This window comes from Dromiciops gliroides, chromosome 5 (genome assembly GCF_019393635.1).
Source record: "Dromiciops gliroides isolate mDroGli1 chromosome 5, mDroGli1.pri, whole genome shotgun sequence".
NCBI classification, from domain to species: Eukaryota; Metazoa; Chordata; class Mammalia; order Microbiotheria; family Microbiotheriidae; genus Dromiciops; species Dromiciops gliroides.
This window is the reverse complement of record NC_057865.1, coordinates 53,619,747-53,645,473: the sequence shown is the minus strand read 5'-3', so window position 1 is coordinate 53,645,473 and position 25,727 is coordinate 53,619,747. Positions and strand designations below refer to the sequence as shown.

General features: G+C 34.3%; 1 protein-coding gene across 2 annotated transcripts in view; it reads left to right on the top strand.

Annotated features, from left to right (window-relative positions):
* The window catches only part of MINDY3 (MINDY lysine 48 deubiquitinase 3), a 104,638-nt gene that overhangs the window by 12,665 nt on the left and 66,246 nt on the right, over positions 1-25,727 (top strand). Inside the window, exons 4-9 of one of the 2 annotated variants that reach the window (XM_043968728.1) lie at positions 344-517; positions 4,120-4,171; positions 5,289-5,403; positions 7,686-7,759; positions 8,684-8,763; positions 20,681-20,751. In XM_043968728.1, coding sequence (XP_043824663.1) covers positions 344-517; positions 4,120-4,171; positions 5,289-5,403; positions 7,686-7,759; positions 8,684-8,763; positions 20,681-20,751 — 566 coding nt within the window. Of the gene's footprint in view, positions 1-343; positions 518-4,119; positions 4,172-5,288; positions 5,404-7,685; positions 7,760-8,683; positions 8,764-20,680; positions 20,752-25,727 lie in introns of those variants that run through there. The other variant, XM_043968729.1, reaches the window with a different exon arrangement.

The following is a 25,727-nucleotide window of genomic DNA, read 5'->3' as shown; positions in this document are numbered from 1 at the left end:
ATTCTTTGACCCAGTGACACAGACCTTTGAACTGTTCCATGAACAAGCCACTTCATCTCTCAGCTCCAGGCTTTTTCTCTGACTGTTCCCAATCTCTGTAGCAGTCTTTTTGCCTAATTCGTGACTACTGAGCACCCTGGTGTCCCACCATCTGCAGAACTTTCACCAGCCTCTCTTGATTCCTTTGCTGTCCCTGTTAATAACTGCTATTTGCCATGTATAAAAGACACACACACACACACACACACACTTTAGTGGTATTATCATTCATGACAAGATACAATGTTTAATCTTATTTTAGGGGCAATATTTATAACAACTTTATAACTTGTGTCAATTTTAGAGGAAGAACGGAAGGATCTTCTTTGTCATACCCTGTGTGATATATTAGAAACTGCCTGCTCTGACAACTCTGGATCTTACTGTTTGGCAGCATGGATGAGAGGAAAGGCCACAGAGGACACTGCAAGTATTTCTGAAGGCCCTGCAGAGTCTAGTTGTCAAGAGGAACATACTTGTAAGATGCTTTTTAGTTTTGTTCCCAATGTTATTTTGCACTCTGAAACTTTTTACAGTTTAAGAAGAAGGGAAAAAAAAACCTTTGTTTTCATGGGATATCTTCATTTGGGAGCCTGCACTTAAAGTCTGAATACTAATACTTTTTGAATAAGTCTTCCATTCATCTAGAGACAGGAGAGGATATTAGCTTTCTTTTAGTAGCCCTCTTTCGTTTTTACTTTTTCAGAAAGGAAAAATCTATTGAAAGCAAAGATGTTTAAATTCCAGTTATCTTCTCCTTCATTATCATCTCTTGTGTTTTTCCAACCTCATCCTGTGAACTCAGGCTACTAAAGTATCTGTTACTGAATACCTTCATCTTTACTTGTAATTAACATTCTTCTTCGGCATTCTGAAAGGGAAAGTTAAGATGATAAGTAAAGTTCGTACTATACTCCATTAAAAAAAAAATCTAGTTCTTTTTCTTTGTGTATGGGGGACAATGAGGGTTAAGTGACTTGCCCAGAGTCACACAGCTAGTAAGTGTCAAGTATCTGAGGTCAGATTTGAACTCAGGTACTCCTGACTCCAGGGCCAGTGCTTTATCCACTGCACCACCTAGCTGCCCCCTCTAGGTCTTCTTTAGAATAAAGTTGGGGGAAAATTTCCACATGAGACAATTCTTAGTAGATTATATCAATATTATTTATCATCTGCCTTGTTTATACAAAATTGACATTATTTTTGAAATATTTGGCATTACTGTCCACAAATGATTTTTAAAATTAAAAAAAAAAACTTAAAAAGTACCTGTAGTCCTGTAGTTAAGTATATCAAAATAGAGAGTGGTGACTTTAGTGTATAAATGATAATCCAAGAAATTCTTATCAATGTTTACTATCCATTAGTTGTTTGTTTTAAATCCTGAAGGTGGACTCTACCTCCACGTATTTCATAGCCAATTGACTTAGTCTCTAAATTTATGAATATTATGATTTACAATCTTCTGGTAGTATAGAAACCACTTCTATATTTGTTGGGTTTAAAGTCAGCTCTAGATATCGCCTTACAGAATATATTTTTCATCTCTTGAGAATTTTACACTATTCTAATTTTGTAGCCAAAGAATTCAGAGTACTAAAGAAGCTTGGAAACTTTCCTTCCCTTTCTCTTTCTGTGTCTCTCTCCCCTCTCCTCTGTCTATCAAAATTGGGTGCCAAATTTCTAAAAGGTAATTTTTTTATCTTTACAACATCCATCCTGATTCTTTCATAATCATATCCCACTGGACTGTGACTGCTGTTTAATGTAATTATTTACCACATTTCACTTCTAAAATTAAAATTTGATGAGCTTGACTAATTGGTTATGTCTTTGCCCCAAGTACATTTATACAAAAATATTTCACTTTATTAAACTAATAAAAAGAAGATATTTTGTGTTTCTCTTGAGAAAGATGGCCCTTCAGATTATTCAAATTATTTTTGTAGTTGACATATGTGTTGAAGAGAAAATTTAGTGTTTACTGGATGGGTGAAAATAATATATCTCCTTATGATTTATTTTGAAACAATCATGTACCTTTATAGTATACATATAATGATCATTTAAATATTTCATATAATATTCTTAGTTTGAGATATAGATGGTATATGGGTACTCAGAGTATTTAATTTAAAACTTATTTAAATTACTAGGAATCAAATATATTCTTTTAATGAGGCTATTACACAAGAGATGTAAGAAAACTTGAGTAACGGCTAATTATGGATTTATAGACTCTCTTGTTTTCTCAACATTGTACCGTACTTGGTAAGACATTTAACTTGGGTGTCTGGTCTGGAGCCTTTCTAAAGCTGAGATTAATTAATTCAAATGATCCCAAGATGATTGCTGTCTTCTATGTAGTAAATTGCTATATTCTACTATAATTGCTGCCTAATTTTAAAAGTTATGGCTCAACATATTTCATTCATGCTGTACTTTTTTAAAAAATTAAGATAGTGTTATATCCCTAAAAATAGTTCCCAAATCTGGGAGGGTTTATTTTTGGGCTTGGTTTTGGTTTTTTATTTGTTTTTATCGGGAAATTTTGAAAATTTAACTTAGATGCTTAAAAATGAACCAGACTTAAGTAAAATATTATTTCATCATAAATATTTTCTTGTGCCTGATATTTCCCTTCTTCTATGATTTGTTCTGTTTCTTGTATTTTTGTAGTATCTTTCCATTATTCTTGCCTGCTATGCTTTTTTTTTTTTTGCATTACACTTTACTCAAAATTAACTCCATTATGTCTGCTTTCGTGGCGAACACCCCAATAAAAATCATTGGGATTGTCAGCCACTACAGTTAGTAGTATTTGTAGAAAATTAGACACAATCTTAATATTTTAGTATGAACTATTTGTTTGGTTTTTGTTCCAAATTGCATATTTTATTTTGTGTAAGCACACCAATTTCAGTGGCTTATGTGGTGTAACCTTGTGGCTTGTTAGTAATGCATACTTGTTTGCAATATTAGAGTCTCAGGTTCAATTACAATTTGTTTTCATAATAAGTGATATATTTGATACATGAATGAATCTTTCTACCTATTTATTAAAATATCTAAAGAATTTGTCTTTTCAAAAGAAAACAGAAATTTAAAATATTATCCAAATGTAATTTAAGGTCAGGTTTAAACTGTGAATTCAGAATGAATTGGCAGTAATTTTCATAGCTGGTTATTGAGAATCCTTATTTGTTAGCTCTAATTTTTTTTTAATGCTAGAATTTAAGGCCTCTTTATTTTAAATGAAATGAGGCATTTTCATCGACACAGGACGTTTAAGGACATTGTTTCCTTTTTTTCAGTATTTTAGTTTTTTAATTTATATTTGCATTCTTAAAATACAATTTAAAGAGTTAAATTGACAAAAGTACTCAAAAGTTGTATGAATGATTGCAAGGAAACAAATGTAAAACAGTTGTTGAACCTGTATAGACTCAGAATGCTATGTCTTTTTCTAGACATTTTAGGCATATAAACACAAAAAAATTAAATAAAAGAAAAATACTAATGAATGGGCATTTTGCAATGAATGACAAAATATAAACGATATCAGAAGTAATTTTTAAAGCAATCTTTTTACCAAATTGAATGCTAGATATTTTAACTTTAAATATATAGAAATCCTATGTTTACAAAATGATGATGCTTGCTTTTCTTTAAAAAGTAGTATTTTTTAGTCAATTGTAAAGTGTAATTTAGTTAACACTGCTATTAAAGAATTTTCAAGGTCTGAATTTATGCTTAAAATTATAAATTAGACAAAATACTAACCTGAAATTTCTTCCCATTCTGCAAACCTTAGTAGCTTAGCTTACTTAAAAGGAAATGTTACTATCAAGCTACTATTTTATAATTTGTGTCAAAAATATCTTAGTTTTAATCACAATAATTTAAATGCCAAAATATTTAATTTCTTTATATAATAAAATTAAATACAAACTGGTAATTTTAAGAGGGGGAAGGAAATAGATATGATGTTTGAAGCTTGAAAATATTTATAGCTTGCTGTGTGTATCTTGTGTCATTTATTTGCCATGTGTAGTGCTGAAAAGTGTCTTTTATGTATAGCTGCCTTGGCTGTCGAAGAGCTTGGCTTTGAGCGGTTTCATTCATTAATTCAGTAAGTAACACGTTGGAACATTTAAAATACTTATCTTTTGGGCACATTAGTTTTTAAAGTTCGTGCTATGGAAAGGGGAACAGTGCTTAAAAAACATAGTATTAAAACTGTTGAATGTGGTTTTTAAATGAATACTTTGAGGATAATTTTCTATGTTGTATTTGAAGGATAGAAAATAGTGATACACTCATATGTTAAAATTTACCCAAATTCTAATTAAATATCTAAATATATTTAATTCATTGAAATCTATTTTCATAGGAAAATGGAAAAAAAATATATATATAATTAATACTGAGTAACAATTGCTCTTACCCTAAGAGAATGGAAAGATTTATATGGTGTCTAACTTCTTTGTAGAACTAGTTTTTCACCTCTTTATTACATGATAAAAGAGCAGACATGCTTCCATATTAGACATTCCTACAGTGAAGTTTGGATCAGAATTTAGAGATCATTTTTTTTTTAAATTAACTCCATTGGGACTTAGTTTCTCATATTCATATCTATGATAAATACTTTTTTTTTTTGGCGTGGCAGTGAGGGTTATGTGACTTGTCCAGGATCACACAGCTAGTAAGTAAGTGAATGATAAATACTTTTTGAATGTTTCACAGGTTATTTCAGTTTTTTAAACTAGACTTGAAATTTCATGACTACTTATCTCCCAGTTATGAAGGTTTTTTTTTTAACCATTTCTAGTATGCTGCTTAGCAGTTTTTAAAATGAGAAATCCAAGATTCTTTTCTACTTAATTGCCTCAAAATAAAGCTATCTTATTTTCTAAATTATTTTTGTAATATATATATTATTAGATAATGTTATTAATCCCAGACATAACCATGTCTAATGCATAGGTCAGAGATGTAGGGATGGTTCCTGCCAAGTAGGATTTATGCCTTACTTAATTTGACATATTGGGTAAAACCAATAGTCATCTCATCTCTGCTAATGGATGCGATTGTATAAGAGCCTTTTTAATACTCAATATTTTATTTGTTATACTTTTTAAACATTTAAACAATTTACACTCTCAGCATTCTGCCTTTTCCTTGATTATCAGTTTATACTATTTTATGAATGTTACTAATGTTCATTTCTTTTTTTTCCCCCCTAGCAAAAGGTCATTCAAAAGTTTTCCTGAACTAAAAGAAGCTATTTGGGATCAGTATTCCATGTGGGCAAACAAATTTGGAGTATTGCTTTTTCTGTATTCTGTGATACTCACAAAGGTTTGTTTAAGAAGTCAATACTTGTGACTTATTAATTTCAGTTGAGCACTTTCCTACCTTTTTGAGATGTATCTGAGATGAATAATGTTTAGTATCAAACTTTAGATGTTTTTGTTTTAAAACAACTATATTCTATTTCATGCTATAGAGGAAGACCTTTATCTACTTACTCTTTAACCCTTTAAGAATTGGCTTCCCCACCCTCAGGCACTGTATTGAAGTCACTGCTAGTGATTGCCAATAACTTTCTAATGACCAAATCCAGTGGCTTTTTCTGAATTTTTGTTCTCTTTGATCTCTATAAAGCATTTGACTCTTCCCTCTCCATGCCTCACCTCATACTTAAAACTCTGTCCACTTTCAGAGGTTCAATGATTACTTCTATATGGATGACTCCCAAATTTACACCTCAAGTCCTGTCTTCTCTCTCCAGTTCTGGTTCATCATCTTCAATTTCTTATTTTCTGGAACTCCCCAAGTCTAAATAGGACTCATCATTACCCCAAAGTACTTTCTCCTCCTGGCCACCTTATTTCTGCCAGTCATTCTCAGAGTCACAAAAGCTCAAAACCATAGTGGTCTTTAATAATATTTTTACCTTTCTTCTTTAACCCCAGTATTGAATCACTCATTATGTCTTATTGAGAATTTGTTCATATTATTTCTTGCATCTGTCCCTTTCTTTTAATTCCCACTTCCACCATCCTAGTAAAGGTCCTTATAACTGGTTATTACCTCCTCATTTTTCTCCCAGTCTCAGGTCTCTATAGTGCAGTCCACCTTCTACCCAACCCTCAAATTGGTCTTCCTAATTACTTTTTTTTTTAAATCAAAAGCTTACCATGATTCTATTGTTTAGGGGAGAACAATTCTGGGGCATAGCATTTTAAGTCCCTTTCTAATCTGGTCCCAATTTATTTTTTCATTCAGACCTCTCATTACTCACCTACATAAACCCTCTATGTTATTCATGTTGACCTATTCTTATAAACTATTAGGACCATTCTATCCCGAGCTCATAACAATTTTCATGCCTCAAACTTTGATCTACCTAATTTCTACCTATCTGTCAAGCTCGAGGGATCCTTTGTGTGTGAAGCCTTCTCAGATCATTTCAGTCCGGTGATCCCTCCCTCTGCATTTGGTACTTGCCATGTGCTTTTCTGTATTGTGGGTGATCAGTTAAGTTCCTCGATGTTATTTTGTATTTGCAATCTCCTGCAGTAATTTGAGTGTTAGAAGTATTTAGGATACATTTTATATTGGTCTGTTATTACAGTTTTGCAGAAAGCCGTTAGCTTAATCCAACTACATCTTCATGCTAGTTTGAGCACTTTATTAGAGTCAGTTTCTTTTTGTAACCAGTGGAATTATAGAAGCTAATTATCTTGGGTCTTCCCATGTTATATAAATTGATGTAGCCTACTTGTGGATTAGGAAGTTATATGCTTTTTTTCATTACTCAACTTGATTTTTAAAAGATTGTATTGATCCATGGTAAGAATCAACCTTTTCATTTTTTAAACTTTATTGTGTAACTAATGATAAACATTTCCTTTTACTATGGTTAAGTTCTTTTGCCAAGAACAGTTAGTGTGTGTCTTAAGTTCATAAAGTTCTATGAAATATATTTGGGGATTTCTCATTTAGAAACCATGATCAAATGTACACCCCAGTAGATATATTAGATAAGTAAACCAAGAGGCTATGAGTTATATTTAATGGAATGCTGGGCTTGATGTTAAGAAGACCTGAGTTCAAGCCATACCCTTGACACATACTAGCTGTGTGACCATGTACAAATCAGACCTCTCAATGACCCCAGGCACCTGTCTTATTCTGTACAGACAAATTAAATTCCCAATCTGTATCAGTGGTATCTGTGGAAGCAGTTTCTCCATTACATTTTCCTTGCCAATAAAAGCACAAGTTGAGACTTTTCACTACCCCTGTCACTCTCCAAAAAGTAAAGATTAATATGTTAATTAATTTTTCTTCCTCTAACCTCTTAAAATCAGGGCATTATTTAACTCAAGAAATATATCTCATTGGAACCAATTATTCTTCTCAGTTCATAGAACCTAGTATAGACCCCCAAAAGATGTTAGGATTTGTGTTCCTTTGTAATAAAGTTCCTTGTTCTTTTTACTTGTGATGTCTTTGACTACAAAAGGCATTAATTTTTTCCTATTTGCTTATTTTATATTAGGGATTGATCAATGTGAAACACTCAATCTAATTTTTAAAATATGCCAATGAATTGTAATAATTGGTTTCCTTAGGGTATTGAAAACATAAAAAATGAAATTGAAGATTCAGCAGAACCTTTGATAGATCCTGTATATGGACATGGCAGGTAATGAATTAAGATATTTTAATATAGTCATAACCTAACATAAAACACTATACTAGGAGCTAGTTTACAGTACTATTTTCAGGAACAATGTTGTTTAGGAACATACATTTTCTTTTATGATTTAATTTTCTTAATGTATAAAATATTGAATGAAGTTTTCCATTTAAAAAAAGTTATACATTTTACAGAATAATCTTTTTGCTTTTTAAAAATGAAATTTGATGATTTTTTAAAATTCTATTTTGTTTCTATTTCATAGATGAGTAGTTTTCTTTATTTTCCAAATAAATTTGCCCTTAAAGTGGAAATAATTAACAATTTCATCCCATCTCTCTAACCTTTATTGTTTTACTAATTCTTTTCTTCACTGTTTTCAGTTTCCTTTATTCAAAATAAATTTTGAGAGATGTGGAAAGAAAACAGCAAAAACAATCCTTTCTAATACATTGATGTAGTGACTAGTAACTGTCTATTTTCATTATATCAAATAGACTCTCAGGTAAATTCAACACATATGCTACCAAAAATAGAAAGGTCATAACTTTACTTATTCTTTCTAGATAATTCAGATATTCAGTAATGAAAGTAAATGGACTTAATGTTAAATATTATCAGTTCAATATTCTGTTCACTTAAATATACTATCTTTTGTAAAGGTCTTAAATTTATATAGACAATAGAGGACAGTATACATTGTTGAGTAAAGTTAACAGTGTTCATTTTTAATGATCAGATGACACTTTACAAATGAAAATTTTGAAATTGAGAGATCCTCACCCTTCCCCACAAAGTAGCAAAATTGAATTCAAAGAATTTAATCAAAGTTAAATGTTATGTGCCTTTGAAATAATTTTATTATTCAAAACAAATGGTTGTTTGTTGCCAGGTTTTGTTTATTAATTATAGTTTTTTTATGTTAAATAGCCAAAGTTTAATTAACCTTCTACTCACTGGGCATGCTGTTTCTAATGTATGGGATGGAGATAGAGAGTGCTCAGGAATGAGTAAGTATTTTATTTGTTATTGGTATAACTTTTTCTGATTGTATAATTTTTATGTAGTGCAAATTGATTATTTTTTCTGTCTGTTTTCTAGCTTTCCATTACCTTGTAGAGGACAAGAATGTCCCAATAGTAGAATCCTTTACAGGGTCAGAGGTACTTATATACGCTACCTAATTTTCTTAAAATTGTTTTTTAAAACTAAGCAAAGCTACTGAATTTTTCTTTTATAAACAAAAGTATATAAAGAACCATTTGACTTTCTTCTCCTCTATCCAATTCAGGAGCATTTTTAAGCATTTACTTTTGCAAGGTATTGTGCTAGGTGCTGAAAATACAAATAGAAAAATTGAAATTATAGCTGCTTATGAGGACCCTGAATATTAAGGGGGAGTGAGGCGTTCATGGAGAATACAACATGTCCACAAACAAATACAAAGTATTTATGAGAATAAGAGAGTGCTAGTAATTGGGTGACTTTGTAGAAATTGTTACCTGAGCTCTACTTTGAACAAAGCAAGAGACTCCATGACCCAGAATTAAGGAGAATGTTAATTCCAGACATAAAGAACTACTTGTCCAATGCATAGGTATGGGAGGTAAAATGGCTTGTCCAGAGAACAGCCAACTCCCTGCACTAAGGGAAAGCGACTAATGTGTAGGAACAGAAAGTAAGCCTACAAAGGAGGTGGAAGATAGACTGGGAAGAGATTGAAACGCCAGGCTAATGAGTGTGCATTTTTGTCTACAGACATCAAGGGGCTTTTAAAAATGTGAGTAATGGGGTGATATGGTCAAATCTGTGCCGTAGGAATTTCAGTTTGATAACTTTATGGAGAATTGATCGGATTGGGGAGAGACTGGAAGAGCAGAGAGCCTTTTGTAGTGGTCTTGGTAATATTTGATGAGGACCTGGATTAATATGGTGCTCATATGCATAGAAAGAGGGGGGTCGTTGTGAGATAAGTTGTGGAGATAAAATCAACAAGTCTTGGCAGATGATTAGATATCCGGGGGATGGAGAGAAAAAAGGCAAGGATGGCTTCAATACAAACTCAGGTGACTGAAAAATGGTGATGACTGCAGTAGGAACAGAGAGGTTTGTAGGAGGAGGGATTTTTAGGGGAAATATTAGCTCTCTTTTATACATGTTGAGTTTGAGATGCCTCATTAAAGATATCCAACTGGCAGTTGGTGTCATGTAGGATTGGAGTTCAAGAAAACCAATGGGAGCTGATGAAATCAAGGGAGGGAATTACATTATAGGTCTGGGAAACCCAGCATTGCTAATTTTGTTCATATAAGGCAAAAACCTTCATTTTATAGGATGTTTGGACAGACAGCATTATAGAAAGGTTTTTAAACATCAGGCGGACTTTTGGATATCATGTTTTGATAGCGTTATTGTGAAATGCTAATAATGTTCACTGCAATGTTTTGCCTATATGTGACAGAGTGTTGCTTTTTTCCTTATGTTCATGCTATTTGGGTATATTGTAAATGTTCTAATTTCAGTAGAGAATTGGTTAGTGGATTGGTGTCACTGGTTAATGAAAATGAGGAATGACAGCATTTTCTGTGAGCTTTCAAATTCTTTATCCTGTTGTGGAAAATGTAAATGAATAGCCTTAACAAATAACACAGATCATTCAGATGCGTATTTGGGTTTTTTTCTCAAAAATCTTGTAAATTAAAATGTAATTTGAGTAATTGGAAGTGAACTTAAGATAAAAATGTCTTGTTTGGGTAATCGCCCATTTTGAATACTGTTCCATTCATTTCAGTTGGAGGGGGTGGATAGGTGATTTTCTTTTCTTTAAAATCCTACTTCACTTTATTTACTGTTTTTTCCCAACTTCTGTTGGATTTAAAGCCATTTAAACAATTTTCTTATAATTCCTTTCATTTACTGTTTTGTTTTTGTTTTTGTTTTTGAGTGAGGCAGTTGGGGTTAAGTGACTTGCCCAGGGTCACACAGCTAGTAAGTGTTAAATGTCTGAGGCCGGATTTGAACTCAGGTCCTCCTGACTCCAGGGCTGGTGCTCTATCCACCTTGTCACCTAGCTGCCCTTCATTTACTGTTTACTTTTTTATTAGTTGCTTTTTATCCTTATTGACAGAAAAACTATGCAAGTCAGTCAAAAAGCTGTGCCCAGCAGTCTGGAGTTATCATAGTTTTAAGGAATTAGCCTTCCACACCTCTTTATTTTATTCATTCCTTCATTCATCTATTTGTTTATTTATTCATTTGTTTTTGTGGGGCAGTAAGAGTTAAATGACTTGCTCAGGGTCACATAGCTAGTAAGTGTCAAGTGTCTGAGGCCGGATTTGAACTCAGGTCCTCCTGAATCTAGAGCTGGTGCTTTATCCACTGCACCACCTAGCTGCCCCCTCTTCCACACCTGTAAAGATAGAATTAGTTGGTTCATAATAATGTCTTGAGTCACCAAAAAAAGGTTCAGTTTTGTTCCATTATACTCTGACAGGAAAGTATAATAACAAAAACCAATATAGCTCGCACACTTTTTAAGTTTAAAAAAATGATAGATTATATAGTCACAGGACCAATCCTATATATACACGTGTGAACGTGTGTGTGTGTGTGTGTGTGTATGGTTGGGGGGGGGCGGCGTGCTATTATTATCCACATTTTACAGATGGAGAACTAAGGCTAAAAGCAGTTAAGTGATTGCATTGGCTTACACAGATGGTGAGTGCCAGAGGTGGAGTCAAACCTATCTCTCCTGACTCTAAGTCTGGTATTTAGAAAACTATTCATCAAAAATAAATAAGAAGTTTTGATGAATAAAGAATAAACACTCAGTATCTAGAAAAATTTGACTATCCAGAATAACTCAGTTCCTGGGAGTTTCGGGTAGCCAAGGTTTTCCTATGTACAAATAGGTGTTATGGCATTTTATGCTAGCTGCAAATTAAAAATGATGATTTCATATTTTTCTGGGATACCTATTATCCTTAATTCGTATACATTCTGCCTTGAAATGAATGTTTTGCTTGTATGGAGATCATGTTCTTTAGAGGTTATTGATTATTTGCATCTCTTTGCAATACCAATCTGTGTAAATCCTTCGGGAACATCCATCTGGGTTCCGTGCTCTCCCCACAGGGTGAATGCTGATTCATTTTCCTTTGTCTTGCAATATTTACTCATAGATGACTGGATCTGTTGGAGGCCATATTTCTTTCTGTTATTAATATCTTCCCTGTTGGTTTATCTTCTAAGGCTCAAGGTCTTTAATTGAATTTTCTTCCTGGGGAGATTTTTGGTAAGCAGGTTTTATTTTGTTTTGGTTTTTTCCTTTTTTCTCCTGTTGCTCACTTTCTGTCTTCTCCCCCTTTGAATGTGGTTTTCCTGGGGTCTGGAACTCAAAGCTGTCTCAGCTTCTCACATGTTGGGCTATTCATGTTTCTCTTAGGCAGCTAGGTAACTTAGATCACAGAGCATTGGGCCTGGAGTCAGGAAGACCTGCGTTCACATTTGGTCTCAGCCCAATAGTGGTGTGACCCTGGGTAAATCACTTAGCCTTTCTGCCTCAGTTTCTTCAAATGTCAAATGGAGGTAATGATAGCTACCTGCCCAGGTGGTTGTAAGGATCAAATTAGATAAGATTTATAAAGCATTTAGAACAGTACCTGGCACCTAATAGGTACTTAATAAATGTTTGTTTACTTTTTCCCTTCCTTTATCAGCCCTAGTCCTTGGCCCAAGTGATTTTGGGAGGGGAACAGTAATGACCAAAGCTGGATGCTAGGCTCTCTCCCTCTGGTTTACTAGACTGCGACACAGACACACACACCCTGCCTGTTGACCTACAACATAGCACTGCCACATTACCCTTCCAGCTAGGACAAGGTTCTGTCTTTTGGTTTTCCGCAACACTGGAGGTGAGAGAATGTTGAAAAGTTCTGTTGCAAGTGTCCTTGTGTAGCACTGCAGGATCCTGGTAGGTGATGAGGGAGAAGGTGCTGAGCGAGAGGAGTTAGGGATTAGCTTTCTCTGGTATAAGTTCATTGGATTGTCACTTTGTTAGGGTTTTTGGTGTCCTAGACTATGGATGCAGCTGAAATTGTTTTATCTTTTTTACAGAATTCCTATCTTAGAAAGGATTTAGAGGTTGTAACCTTACTGATCATATTTTATTTAAAATTATGAAGCTATAAATTGTTAATGCATTTTTCAATCTTAACACTAGGTGGTGGTAATTGATTTAGAAAAATAAATAATATTGTAGAAATTTCTGTCTATTTCTCTCTCCTTCCCTTTTTCTCCCCTTCCCTCCCTCTTTCCCTCCTTTTTTAACATTTTAAACTTTAACATAGATTTGGTTTGAGACACACTAAGGACTCAGAAAACCATGAGCTACATGTTTATTTTTTATTTGACCCATTTTATTGCTTAGAGGAAAATTTCTGGTTCAAATAAGTGAAAATTCTTTTTACTTCTCTTCATGTAAAAATTACTGCAGACAGGAATGGATCTTAGTTTTTACTCCAAATAAACAGTTTTTATAAGGCAAGGAAAAAAACCTAACCTTCTTAAAGTACCATGTATCAAGGTACAAATTTTGTTGCATTAGGATGTTCTTAATTTTTTGCATTTACATGCTTTCCATTCCTTTTGTTAAGTTATACATATTTTTTTTTCCTTCAGCAAGAAAAATGCCTTCTCTTCCTCTCCCTCCAACTTCTCCCAAAAGCAAGAATAAAAAAAAAAAGCAAAATACCTGTTACAAACATGCATAATAAAACAAAACATTTCACATTTGGTTATGTTCAAAAAAAGTGTGCCTTATTCTGTACTGAGTACTTTACCTCTCTATCAGGAGGAAGGTTAGCATGTTTTATCTTTTGTACTCTGCAATCATGGTCGCTCATTTTGCTGGTCAGAATTCCAAATTCTTTCAGAGTTGTTTGTCTTTACCATGTTGTTGTCATTGTACACATTGTCCTTCTCATTCTATTCACTTCACTCTTCATCAGTTTATGAAAGTCTTCCTGAGTTCCTCTAAAACCAGTCTTATTGTCATTTCTTACAAAACAATAAATAGTATTCCATCACATTTACATACCATAGCCTATTCATCTATTTCCTAATATGAACACCTCTATAGATCCCCACACTTTTCTGCCTCAAAAGAACTGTGAATATTTTTGTGCATCCTGAGTTAGTTTGTTTCAATTAGTACTCGTTTCTCTAATTCCCCCTTTTCCTTTCTCTCTTTTCCTGTTTCTTGTTTAGTGAAATGTATTTCTGTACCCAAATGTGTGTGTGTGATTCATTCTTCCTTTGACCAGTTTAGGTGAGTAAGGTTCAAGTGCCAACTGCTTCTCTAGTCCCTTCCTTGTTATTTATATAAATGTGTACTTTTACACCCTGATTATGTGAGATAATTTTCCCTAACTTTCCTTTTCCTTTTCTTGTGCCTCTTACCTATACTTAAAAAAAAAAATTTTAACATCTTTCTATATTTGAATGTAAGCAGCTCATCCTTGTTTAATCTCTTAAGATTTTTCATTTGTATTTATCTTTTTGTTTCTCTTCACTCCTGCATTTGAACTTCAGAGTTTCTACACAGCACTGGTCTTTTCACCAGAAATGCTTGGAAGTCTTCGATTTCATTAAAGTTCCATTTTTTTTCCCCTCTGGGTTTATATTGTTTTTCTGATAAATTATCCTTTGCCCTAAGTCTATATCCTTTGCTTTCTGTAATATTATATTCCAAGCTTTTTTACTTTTTTATAGCAGTGTCTGTTAAATTATGTGTGATATTGACTCTGGCTCTTCAGTACTTACATTTTTTCCTTTTGGCTGCTTGCTATATTTTTTTTTTCTTTGATTTACACACTTTAGATTTTAGTTCTAATATTCCTAGGAGTTTGGGTGGTTCTTTCAGGAGGTGACCAGTGAATTCTGGTCTTACTCAGTCCTCTGGTCCTAAGGGACCTGAGGAGTTTTCTTTTAGGATTTCTTGAAATATACCTAGGGTGTGTTTTTTTTTTAAATCATGATGTTCAGGTAGTCCAGTGTTAATTTTTTTCCACTTCTCAATCTCTTTTCCAGTTAAATTGTTTTTGCTGTGAGGAGATACCTTACATTTTTTTCTTCTTTTCAAAAAATCTTTCCACTTTATTTTAATATTTTTTGTTGTCTCAGGCAGTCATTGGCTTCATTTTGATCCATTCTAATTTTCAGATAGTGTGTTGCTTAGACAAGGTTTTATAACTCCTCTGCCAAACTGTTAATTTCCTTTCCAATTTTTTCTTCCATAGCTCTTACTTCTTTCCTGGTTATTTTCCCCCCTCTAATCCTCCCAAGTTCACTTATTTTAAACTCCTTTTAAAAATTCTTTCTTCATCTCTTTTGAGAAATCAAGTTGAATTTATGTCCAACTTGTGTTTTTGTTTGAGGCGTTGCTTGTAGGTGCTTTGTAGTCATTTTCTTCTCTTTGTGTGTCTTGAATAGCCCTGTCACCATAATAGCTTTTTATCATAGGATTCTATTTTTGTTTGCTCATCTGCCCAGCCTTAGACTTCCAGCTTCCTGACTCTGAACTTGTTTGGGCTAGGCTCTACACACATCTGGAAGAATGATGTAGCCTTGTCCCATTGCTGTTTTCTTGAGGTATTGATTATTGTATTATTCCAGGATGTAAGGCACAGCTCAGACTTGTATCTATAAGCTTTCAGTGTTTCCCAAATGGTCTGATCCAATACGAAGTCTGATTGCTGCCCCTCAGATCTGAACTCTCCAAATTTCCAACCTGGGATTAGGGCTGAGCAAGAGTAGATGCTGCTGGACTCAGCTGCTGCCAGCTGTTTAGAAAGCTCTGCTTTGATCTGGAATTCTTGTCCTGGTTATTACTCTGCAGACTTCAGATTGGGCTAGAAGTTGGAAGTGAGACCCTGTTCTTTTTCTGGGGGTCACTCCACTGTTGTTTACTGCTGAATGTGCTCATCTACTGATAAACAGCCTAGGGCCTGTGGCTGGTCCTTCTGTAGGAACTCTACTCTGGGACGCAGGCACCCTTATCAGTCACCCTGAATTTGTGACCTGGAATGCCATGGTATTGGCCTGGATGCTGGATTGACAATCTATAGCTAGATTGCATTTGGAAAAGTACATAGCATTTTCAGTGACTCCAAGCTCCTTGAAACAGAAACCCATCTTTTCACAGAAATATTATTTCTGTTATATAATTGTGATTCAGAGAATACTATAATTTCCAAAGAATTTTATATCTCCTCAAAGGGCAATGGTGAGATTTATGTGTTTAACAAAAATAGACTACAGCATGTTACTAATGATTGTGCAAGAGATGTCATGAGAGATATCCAATAGATATATGTTTGGAAAAGGAGTTTAGCCATCCATATATTAAAAATAAAGGATTGGGGCAGCTAGGTGGTGCAGTAGATGAGCACTGGCCCTGGATTCAGGAGGACCTGAGTTCAAATCTGGCCTCAGACACTTGACACTTACTAGCTGAGTGACCCTGGGCAAGTTACTTAACCCCTCATGGCCCTGCAAAAAAAAAAAAAAAAGAATAAAGGAGAGTAGATGAACCAGTAGTATGATGCACTGGTACCATGTAATGTTAAACTATGAAAAAAGCTTGCTTCCATGATGAATAGATAGGAGTTCATGAGTACATAGGTTTATAGGAAGATGTGAACAAGAGTTGTACGTGATGAAAAAGCTTGCGTGGGTTGCATTCTACACCTTTGGAGGGGGTATACCCATTATTGTGATAGGTATTTCAGGTCTTTGAAGTATGCTACCACTACAAGAGTACCGATGATAACTTTACCATTATTACCTTAAGAGGTCTTTACAATCCAAGAAGCACCCTTTCCCTACCATTTGAATACTTAGAATGTGAAAGATCTCAGTATGTAACAATTTTTTTTAGCATGCAATAGTTTTAATGTAAAATATGACTTGAATCTTGCATATATTGAGATTATGAGAAGACCTTGACTTTTCCATTTTTTATAAGAAAACTTGAATAAAAGGAAAAGGATGAAAAATAGCATGCTTCAGTCTGTGTTCTATCAATATCAGTTCTTTCTATGGATGTGGATATTATGTTTCATCAAGAGTCCTCTGGGATTGTCTTGGATCATATATTGTTGAGAATAGTTAAGTCTTTCACAGTTCTTCATCAAACAATATTGCTGTCTCTGTGTACATTATTCTCTTGATTCTGCTCCCTTCATTATATATCAGTTCATACAAGTCTTTCTTGGCCTTTCTGAAATCATCCTGCTTGTCATTTCTTGTAGCATAATAATATTCCATCACCATCATATACCACAGCTTCTTTAGCCATTCTTCAATTGATGGACATTCCTTTGATTCCCAATTCTTAGCCTCCACAAAAAGAGCTACTATAAATATTTTTTAGATCTTTACATCATTAGTTGAGTTTCAAAATGTGAGCATGTCTTCTCTAAGGAACTTTTTCCAGAAAATATTTTTATTTTTTACTAAAGGCCAGAAGACTTTAAAGATAGGATTATAATTACTTCTAAGAAAATGGGATGAGAGGAAATAGGCCTTGAAAACTTTTAATAATAGCCCTTATTGTAGGTAGGATCTTGTCTGAAATACCTATTTGTATTTGCCAAGAACAAATTAAGATGAGATTTTAAAAAAAATTTTTGGGTGAGGCAATTGGGGTCAAGTAACTTGCCCAGGGTCACACAGCTAGTGAGTGTCAAGTGTCTGAGGCCTCATTTGAACTCAGGTCCTCCTGAATCCAGGGCCAGTGTTCTATCCACTAAGATGAGATTTAATAAAGATAAATATAAATCTTTATGCAAGTTAAAAAATTATTTTCTAAGTATAAGGTGGGGGGGCTTATGGTTATATAGCACTTTATTTGAAAAATATTTGGGGATTTTAATGGACTGCAAAATTTGATATATGTCAAAAGTATGATATAACAACAAAAACAGGAAAAAAGACAACAAAACCCTGTTGAAATCTTAGACTGCATTAAGAGAGATGTGGTATGCAGGACTCATAAGGCAAAAGTCCTATACTCTTGCCCTAATCAGACCTCATTGTGAGTATTGTTTTTGGGTTTGAGTAATGCATTTTAAGAAAAACACATTGATTAACAGGAATATCCAGTAGCGGGCAACTGGTATTCTATATCTTCAAATTCATATCATAATTACTAGAAGGAACTAGGAATGTTTTTTCTACAGAAGAGAAACTTTAAGAGGGACAAGGTAGCTATTTTCAAAGATTTGAAACTGGGAGTTTACCCTCTGCTGCTGCTGGCTTCATGGTGGTTTTGAGGGTTAGCAGACTTTTTATGTCATTCTGCTGTGGAAGAAGTTACTTTAGTTTTTTTATTAAATTTCTTGATCGTTATTCCATCTGATAGAATTTCAGGGTTTTGTTGATGTTGATATGTGAGGAGTAAGTAGCCTGCATTCTTTGCAGGACATTGCTAACTCTGTCTTCTAAGTTGCATTCTATATGTTGAGTATATGGCATCGGAGCAGCTAGGTGGCACAGTGGATAGAGCACTGGCCCTGGAATCAGGAGTACCTGAGTTCAAATCTGACCTCAGACACTTAACACTTACTAGCTGTGTGACCCTGGGCAAGTCACTTAACCCCAATTGCCTCACTAAAAAAAAAAAAAAAAAAGAGTATATGGCATCACTGTCCAAAAACTTAAATATTTCTTTTCAAGGAATTGAGAACTTTTCTACCTAGCATCAATTTCAGCTACAATCTTTTTAAATTACCTGAAAGTCATTATGAACTAACAAGGTTATTTTTTACTATATATATTGCTACATAGGTTTAAACTAAAGTGGTCTTATGAATTCAAAATATGACATCACCAATGTTACTTTTTAAATTCTGAATTTCAGCACTAACAGTAATATAACCTAGCTGGGTAACCTTGAAGTTTCTAGGACTTCAGTGATTGTATCATTTATGTCATTGTTAGATAAGATTATATGATTCATCGCAGTTCTTTGGGAACTTGAAAGTTTGTGTTGTTCCAGAAATAAAAGGATATTTTAACACATTTTTTTCTAAAAAGGAATTAGTTTCCCACATGGTGATATTTAATAATTGTTTGTAAAACATGGACACAGCGGCATGGCCTTGTATATATACCTCATGGGAATCATAAAATTTTTATCTACAATGGGGTAATTTATTCTAACCCCCTCATTTTACAGATAAGAAAACTGAAACCTACAGAAGTTATAATTTGGTCAAAGTCATACAGCCAGTCAGTAATATACATAGAACTAAAATCCAGATCTCCTGACCCCCTCAGCAAATGCTTTTTCCATTATACCACACAGTGTCCCTTACTACTCCCTTCACCATCCAATTTTAGTAGAATAGGAAGGTTGCGTGCCAGATCTACTTTTAAATCACATCATTCTTGGGTGGTGAATTAAATGGTAAAAATGGCCTACTTCTGTATAGGTGAGTTAAAATATTTTGAATCTGATTTGAATTCGATTTATTTTATGATCAAGACAATTACAATGAAAAGTTTTGCCCCTCGTCTGCAGTAAAGCTTTTGATTTGACAAATAGAACAGAACAGAACAGAATAGGTTGCAGTTTGACATTTGCTTTGCCTATAAATTTAGGAAATTCTGTCAAATGAAAGGACTTACTAACATGGCTTTTGATAAGAACATAAAAATGCTTTTAGCTACTTTGCATCATAATTTTAAATGGATTTGGGGAGTGTTATTGTGAATGAAAATTAAGATGTTAAAAACTCAGGTAGTCCTCATGCATTAAAAAAGCTTTTCAGTTGTGATTATATTAATTCAGAATTTGTAAAATTTAGACAGAAGAGGAATTGATGTTTACCTTTGTAGTCTTTATAAAGTATTACTAGAATGTCTGCTTTTTCATGCCTCCAAAATTGATTAATTCATAGACAATACAAAATCTCAGTTAATGGTGTAAACTGGATTTCTGGAAAACTATTTTGAATGTTTGAGAGAATAAATTTCTCAAGCAAAGTTCATATTTCAAGCTTTTCATTAATGTAAAATTACATTCTCCTTGTTTGGTTTTGAATAATGAGGTTTTATTATATCTGCTAAGTATAGAGTCATTTACTATATTACAATGAATGTCCACAATTTTGATAATTTGCAAGTACACAGTGGAAAATCTTGATAATTTTTATCAGTGATGATAAAAAGAAATAAGTACCAAACTACATTAGTATTTTGCATGAATAGTCATGACAGTATTTATCAATTCTCAGTAGTTTACTGGATTTCTAAGGCATTTAATAAAAGGCTTCTAACTATTGGGAAGATTTTGTAAACGTTTGTGTAGTATTTATACCTAAATTCAAAACTTTACATAGTGCGAGTTTATATAGTAGTTAGAGCTGTTAGCTTCTACTAAAAAATAGGTGCCTTGGAATACAATATTTCTCTGTCATTTTGACTACTTACTTAACTGTGTAATCTTGGCAAGTGACAACATCTCTGAATGTTAGAGTCCTCATCTAAATTGGTGAGGTTGAACTAGATGACCTCCAAAATCCTTTCCAACTTTCAATTTATGGTCTCTTATTTCCTATAATGAATTTGCTGTCATCTGAATAATTAATATAAGAACCCACGATGGCTTAAATAAATATGTGTGTGTTTGTGTGACATGTATATCTCCTTAAATATCCCATGGCTGCTTTCCTTTTCCTTTACACATGTCAAATTTGACCTGGTCACATGAAAACAAATAGGTATTCTTTATGACCTAATAGTATTGCTAAGAAGTAGGAATTATAACCTTAGTAGAAAATAAAGATTATTAGTTTGAGCCAAACAGAGAAACTGTTTTTCAGATCCTTATAGTAATAAAATAATCTTTTTTTTTTTAAACAGAACTACTTGGCATACATAAACAAGCAACTATAGGCTTTTTAACGTTAATGGAATCTTTAAGATATTGTAAGGTAAGTTGATGTTTTTAATACTACACATTTATTAATAATGTTAATGTAATTTTTCAAATGTTCAGCTACCTTAGAGAGTATTCTATTTTCCATTAGATCTGTTGAGAGTATGTTGTAGGTCAAGAGGCTGGCCATTAGTGACTGTAAATACCTCTTGGTCTCAATTCCTGAAAATAACAAATGAATCAGTACCTATATGTTGATTTATCTCATGAAGATAAACACATTTTGTAGTGCCATGAATTGCTGGCCTTCAAAGGGAGTACAGAGTTCAAATCCAAAGCTTTCATATTTCTTCCCAAAGCAAAATCCTCAACTAGTAGTAGTATTGCTGTTTTATGAGGAAAAGAAAAAGAATTTGTTAAAATCTGACGTTCTAACTTTTATATTTGCCAACCGCAAAACCCATTACGCACTCTTTATTTTGCTACTCCTCTTATCCTTTCTTGGTGGTAAAATATATATGTGAACTTAATTTTTGAATATTGAAAATATTTGTTTTATGGAGTCATGGTCTCTAAAGGTTTACATTTATGTAAGTGTCATTTTGTCATTTTGTTTGGGGAAAGGACAGGTTTAGGAAAAGTCTTTCATCATTTTAGTTCCTTGATGGTAGGATTTTATAATAAGAATAATAATTAAATAACGTAGTAATAATCATATATTGCTTCCCTTCCTTCCTACTTGTTGGTCCCTGTGACATATTGTATTAGTTCTAGTTGCCTTCATTCATTAATAAAAAAGGCATAATTGTCTTAAAGGTCAATAAATCTTATAATAGGGATGTCTTCCAAATAAATTAGCATTCAATCTCTGGTCTGCACTTGTCACCTTTCCCACTTAGCCCACATTTACTAACTTCTAGCAGTTGGCATACCAAAAAGCAGGTACCATTCCCACTTAGTACATATAAGAATGAACTGAGAAGCACTTGTTAAATGCTTACTGTGTAAAAAGTGCCATGTTAACAATACAAAAAGAAGATCAAAACAGTTGTGATGAAATAATGAGATTTAGCAGATACTCAAAGACCCACCTGGAGATTAATCTAGACTGATTGAATCAAGTGAGAGTGATTAACTGCTGATTAGCCTACTTCAAGTTAACTGGATTGTAATCACATCTTGAGAACACCTTCAGAACCAATGCATTTAGATGATGCCAACCAATCAGCTTGAAGCAGTGTGTAAGGACGCCTCTGTTCCAGGCCTATAAAAAGCTTCCACAATCAGTTTGCTGGAGAGAGTTCATGATTGAAACAGGCTTGTGGCAGAGGACAGGCTTGAGGAAGAACCAGACCAGGCTGGAACTCTAGGCTAAATAAGCTTTTTTCTTAACTTTTTGAACTCCATGGGAATATCTGTTTGCTTTAATAAATGTTTAATGTCCAAGGACTGATGCTAAAGCTTCTAATTTAAGGCGACCACAGTTTAGATTTTAAACATCACGCAGTCCCTATGATGCAAATCCACTGTTGGTGGAGTTGTGAAAAGATCCAGCTATTCTGGAGTGCAATTTGGAACTACATCCAAAGGGCTATGGAACTGTGCATAGCCTTTGATCCAGCAATGCCACAGCTAGGTTTGGGATATAAATATCCCAAAGACATCCCCAAAAAGAGAAAAAGACCTATTTGTACAAAAATATTTATGACAGCTCCTTTTGTGGTGGCTAAGAATTGGGAAGCAAATGAATGCCTGTAAATTATAGAATGACTAAACAAGTTGTGGTATGTTATGGAACATTATTGTGCTATAAGAAATGACAAGCAGGATGATTTCAGAAAGGCCTGGAAAGGCTTGTATGAACTGATGTAGTGAATTGAGCAGAACCAAGAAAACATTGTGCACAGAAACAGCAATATTGTTTGATGAAGAACTGTGAATGAATTAACTATTCTCAGCAGTTCAGTGATCCAAGACAATCCCAAAGGACTAATGATGAAGCAAACTATCCACCTCCAAAGAAAGAGCTGATATTGACAGAATACAGACTGAAGCATACTATTTTTCACTTTCATTTTTTTCTTTTATTCAAGTTTTCTTGTACAAAATGACTGATATGGTAATTTTCTACATAATTGCACATATATAACCCATATCTGATTGCTTAACGTCTCAGGGAGAGGAGGGAAGGAAGGGAAGAAAGGAGGGATAAAATTTAGAACTCAAAAATACAAAAAACGTTTATTATTTTAAAAAAACAATCCCAGTCCTTACACTCAAGATGTTCACATTCTGATAGAAAAAACACAGTGGAGTTGTGACTGACAAAAAGGTCCAAGGTTAGGATGCAGTACCATAACATGGTTTTTGTTTGTATTTGCACACACATGTACATGTGTGGGCATATATATTTATGTGTATGTACTTATACACATACTTGCACATATATGTAACTCTCCATGTATCTATCTTAAAGATGCTGACAAGTGCAGTATTACTGGACATTATCAGGAAGTAGGTTGTAGTTAGAATCATTTTATTTTTTAGATTCTACAAGCCAAGTGCCACACCTTTTTCTTGCGAGTCCTTTGATAAAGTTGTGAAAAGGTGATAAAATGTTATGTGGCATTTGTAACTATTAAGAAAATTATATGCAGAATATTTTAATTATTAAGATTTTATTATGTTAAAATTGTTAATAGCTTTGTGTTTGTCTTATACAATTTTTTTAATAGTCTGTTTACTTTTCCAAGAACTTTGAATGTAATATATAGCATGGAAGGTGGTCACAAAAATATTCAAGTAAGATGAATGTCACTACCCGTATCTAAATCTTCCTTTCTGCTTTGGAAGGAAGGAACATAGTCTGATGAGAAGAACATGTCACTTGGAGTTAAAGATTAAGAAGTCTATGAATGCAAGGCCTTTCTTTTGGTACTTAAAGTCCTGCCTGCTTGATGTTGGCCAAGGCACTTCAGTTCATATTTATATGTCCTTATCTTTAAAAGGAGTAGATTAGAGAAGGTGATCTTCATCTGTTGTTGTTGTTGTTGTTTGTCCTTCATTCTTGAGGAGGACAGTGACATCAGGATGATGTCATGCCTTGCAGTGAATTGGATTTGAGTGAGGGAAAGTTGTACAAATTCACCAGCCTCACTCCCCATCTGAGTCCAGTGGGAAGATGTGTGTGTGTGTGTGTGTCTGTGCGCGCACACACTCACACACACACACATATCTCAGGACAACTAGTGATGGTCCCAGATGTTTAAAGCAATTGGGGTTAAGTGACTTGCCCAGGCTAGTAAGTGTCTGAGGTAAAATTTGAACTCAGGTTCTCCCAACTTCAGGGCCAGTGCTGCAAGTGATTAATATTTACCAGGCATTCTCAAGTTCTTTATTAAAAATCTGATAGCACAGAAGGTAGTTGCTGTTGCATCTACCCAATGTGAGCACACCATGCAGTCTCTTAGGAGGCAGAGCCAAGATCTCAGAGGGAGGGCAGAAACTCACCTGAGCTCTCCCCAAACTTTAAATAACTCTATAAGACAATTCCTAGAGCAGCAGAGCCCACAAAATGACAGAGTGAAGAAATTTTCCAGCCAAAAACAACTTAGAAGGTGTAATGATTGGAATGATGCCACCTATTGGAGACTTGCTGTGGGAAAGCTCCACCATGAGGAAAACGCCTCAGAGGCATTGTGGCTTTTCCTTGGCGTCAGGAAATAACGTTTGCTCATGGGGGCTGTCTATCAAGGCTACCAGCCAATCAACTTGAGGAGCCTCCTATTTTCTGGGAGGAGACAGGAAGGAGGAAAGGGAGCCTGCTTGGAGAGCTCTGGGGCTTTTGGGTTCCTGACTTGGTGGTGGTGGCGGTGGCAGAGGACTTCACAGGAAATTTGAGGAAAGATAGAAATGCCAGGCTGTTGGAATTCTGTTCTCAATATTTTTCTTTCTATTTTCCAATAAACCCTTAAAAACCAAAACTCGTTTTATCAGTGATTTTAGTCAGTTTCCCCCAAAACTGGGGGAACAGATTAGAATCCACATTTAGAATCTTAAATTACACAAAGGTCAGCAGGAAAGGCCTGTTGTACCTGCATGAAAGTGGAACATAGCCCAACACCGGCCAAGCTAAAGCAAACAGGGCCCTAGCAAACAAGTAACAGGCCTTGGAAATTACTGAATTAGCAATGGCAGTAGTAACAGGTGCTTCTGGAACCCTCAGCCCACATTGAACAACTGATCAGAAGGAGATTACAGGGGGCTCTTTGATCAAAATACACTCAGAAGAAGATAAGAAAGTCAAAGCCCCCACATCCAAAGCCAGCAAGAATATTATGAATTGATCTTAGGCCATAGAAGGGCCCAAAAAGGACTTTGAGGAAAAAAAGAGAGGTAAAGAAGAAATTTGGAAGAGAAAGGAGAATGATGCAAGAAAATCGTGGGAGAAGTTAACCACTTGGTAAAAGAGACACAAAAATAATAAAGAAAATAACACCTTAAAAACAGACTAGGCCAAATGGGAAAAGAGGTCAAAAAAGCCAATGAGGAAAAGAATGCCTTGAAAAGCAGAATTACACAAATGGAAAAGGAGGTACAGAAGCTCACTGAAGAAAATAATACCTTAAAAATTATAATTGAGCAAATGGAAGCTAATGACTTTATGAGAAATCAAGAAACAATAAAACAAAACCAAAAGAATGAAAAAAATACAAGACAATGTGAAATATCTCATTAGAAAAACAACCACCCTGGAAAATAGAGGTCTGGGAGGAATCATTTTTAAATTATTGAACTACCTGAAAGCTATGATCCAAAAAAAAAAGCATCTAAACATTACCTTGCAGGAAAACTGGCTTCATACTCTAGAACCAGAGCATAAAATAGAAATTGAAAGAAACTATGTATCACTTCCTGAAAGGGATCCCAATGTGAACACATCCTACACCTGGGAAGATTGTACTTTCTCTACTTTGTTATCCACTGTGAATTTTTTCTCCATATCTTTTCATATCTATAAAGGTTCCACCC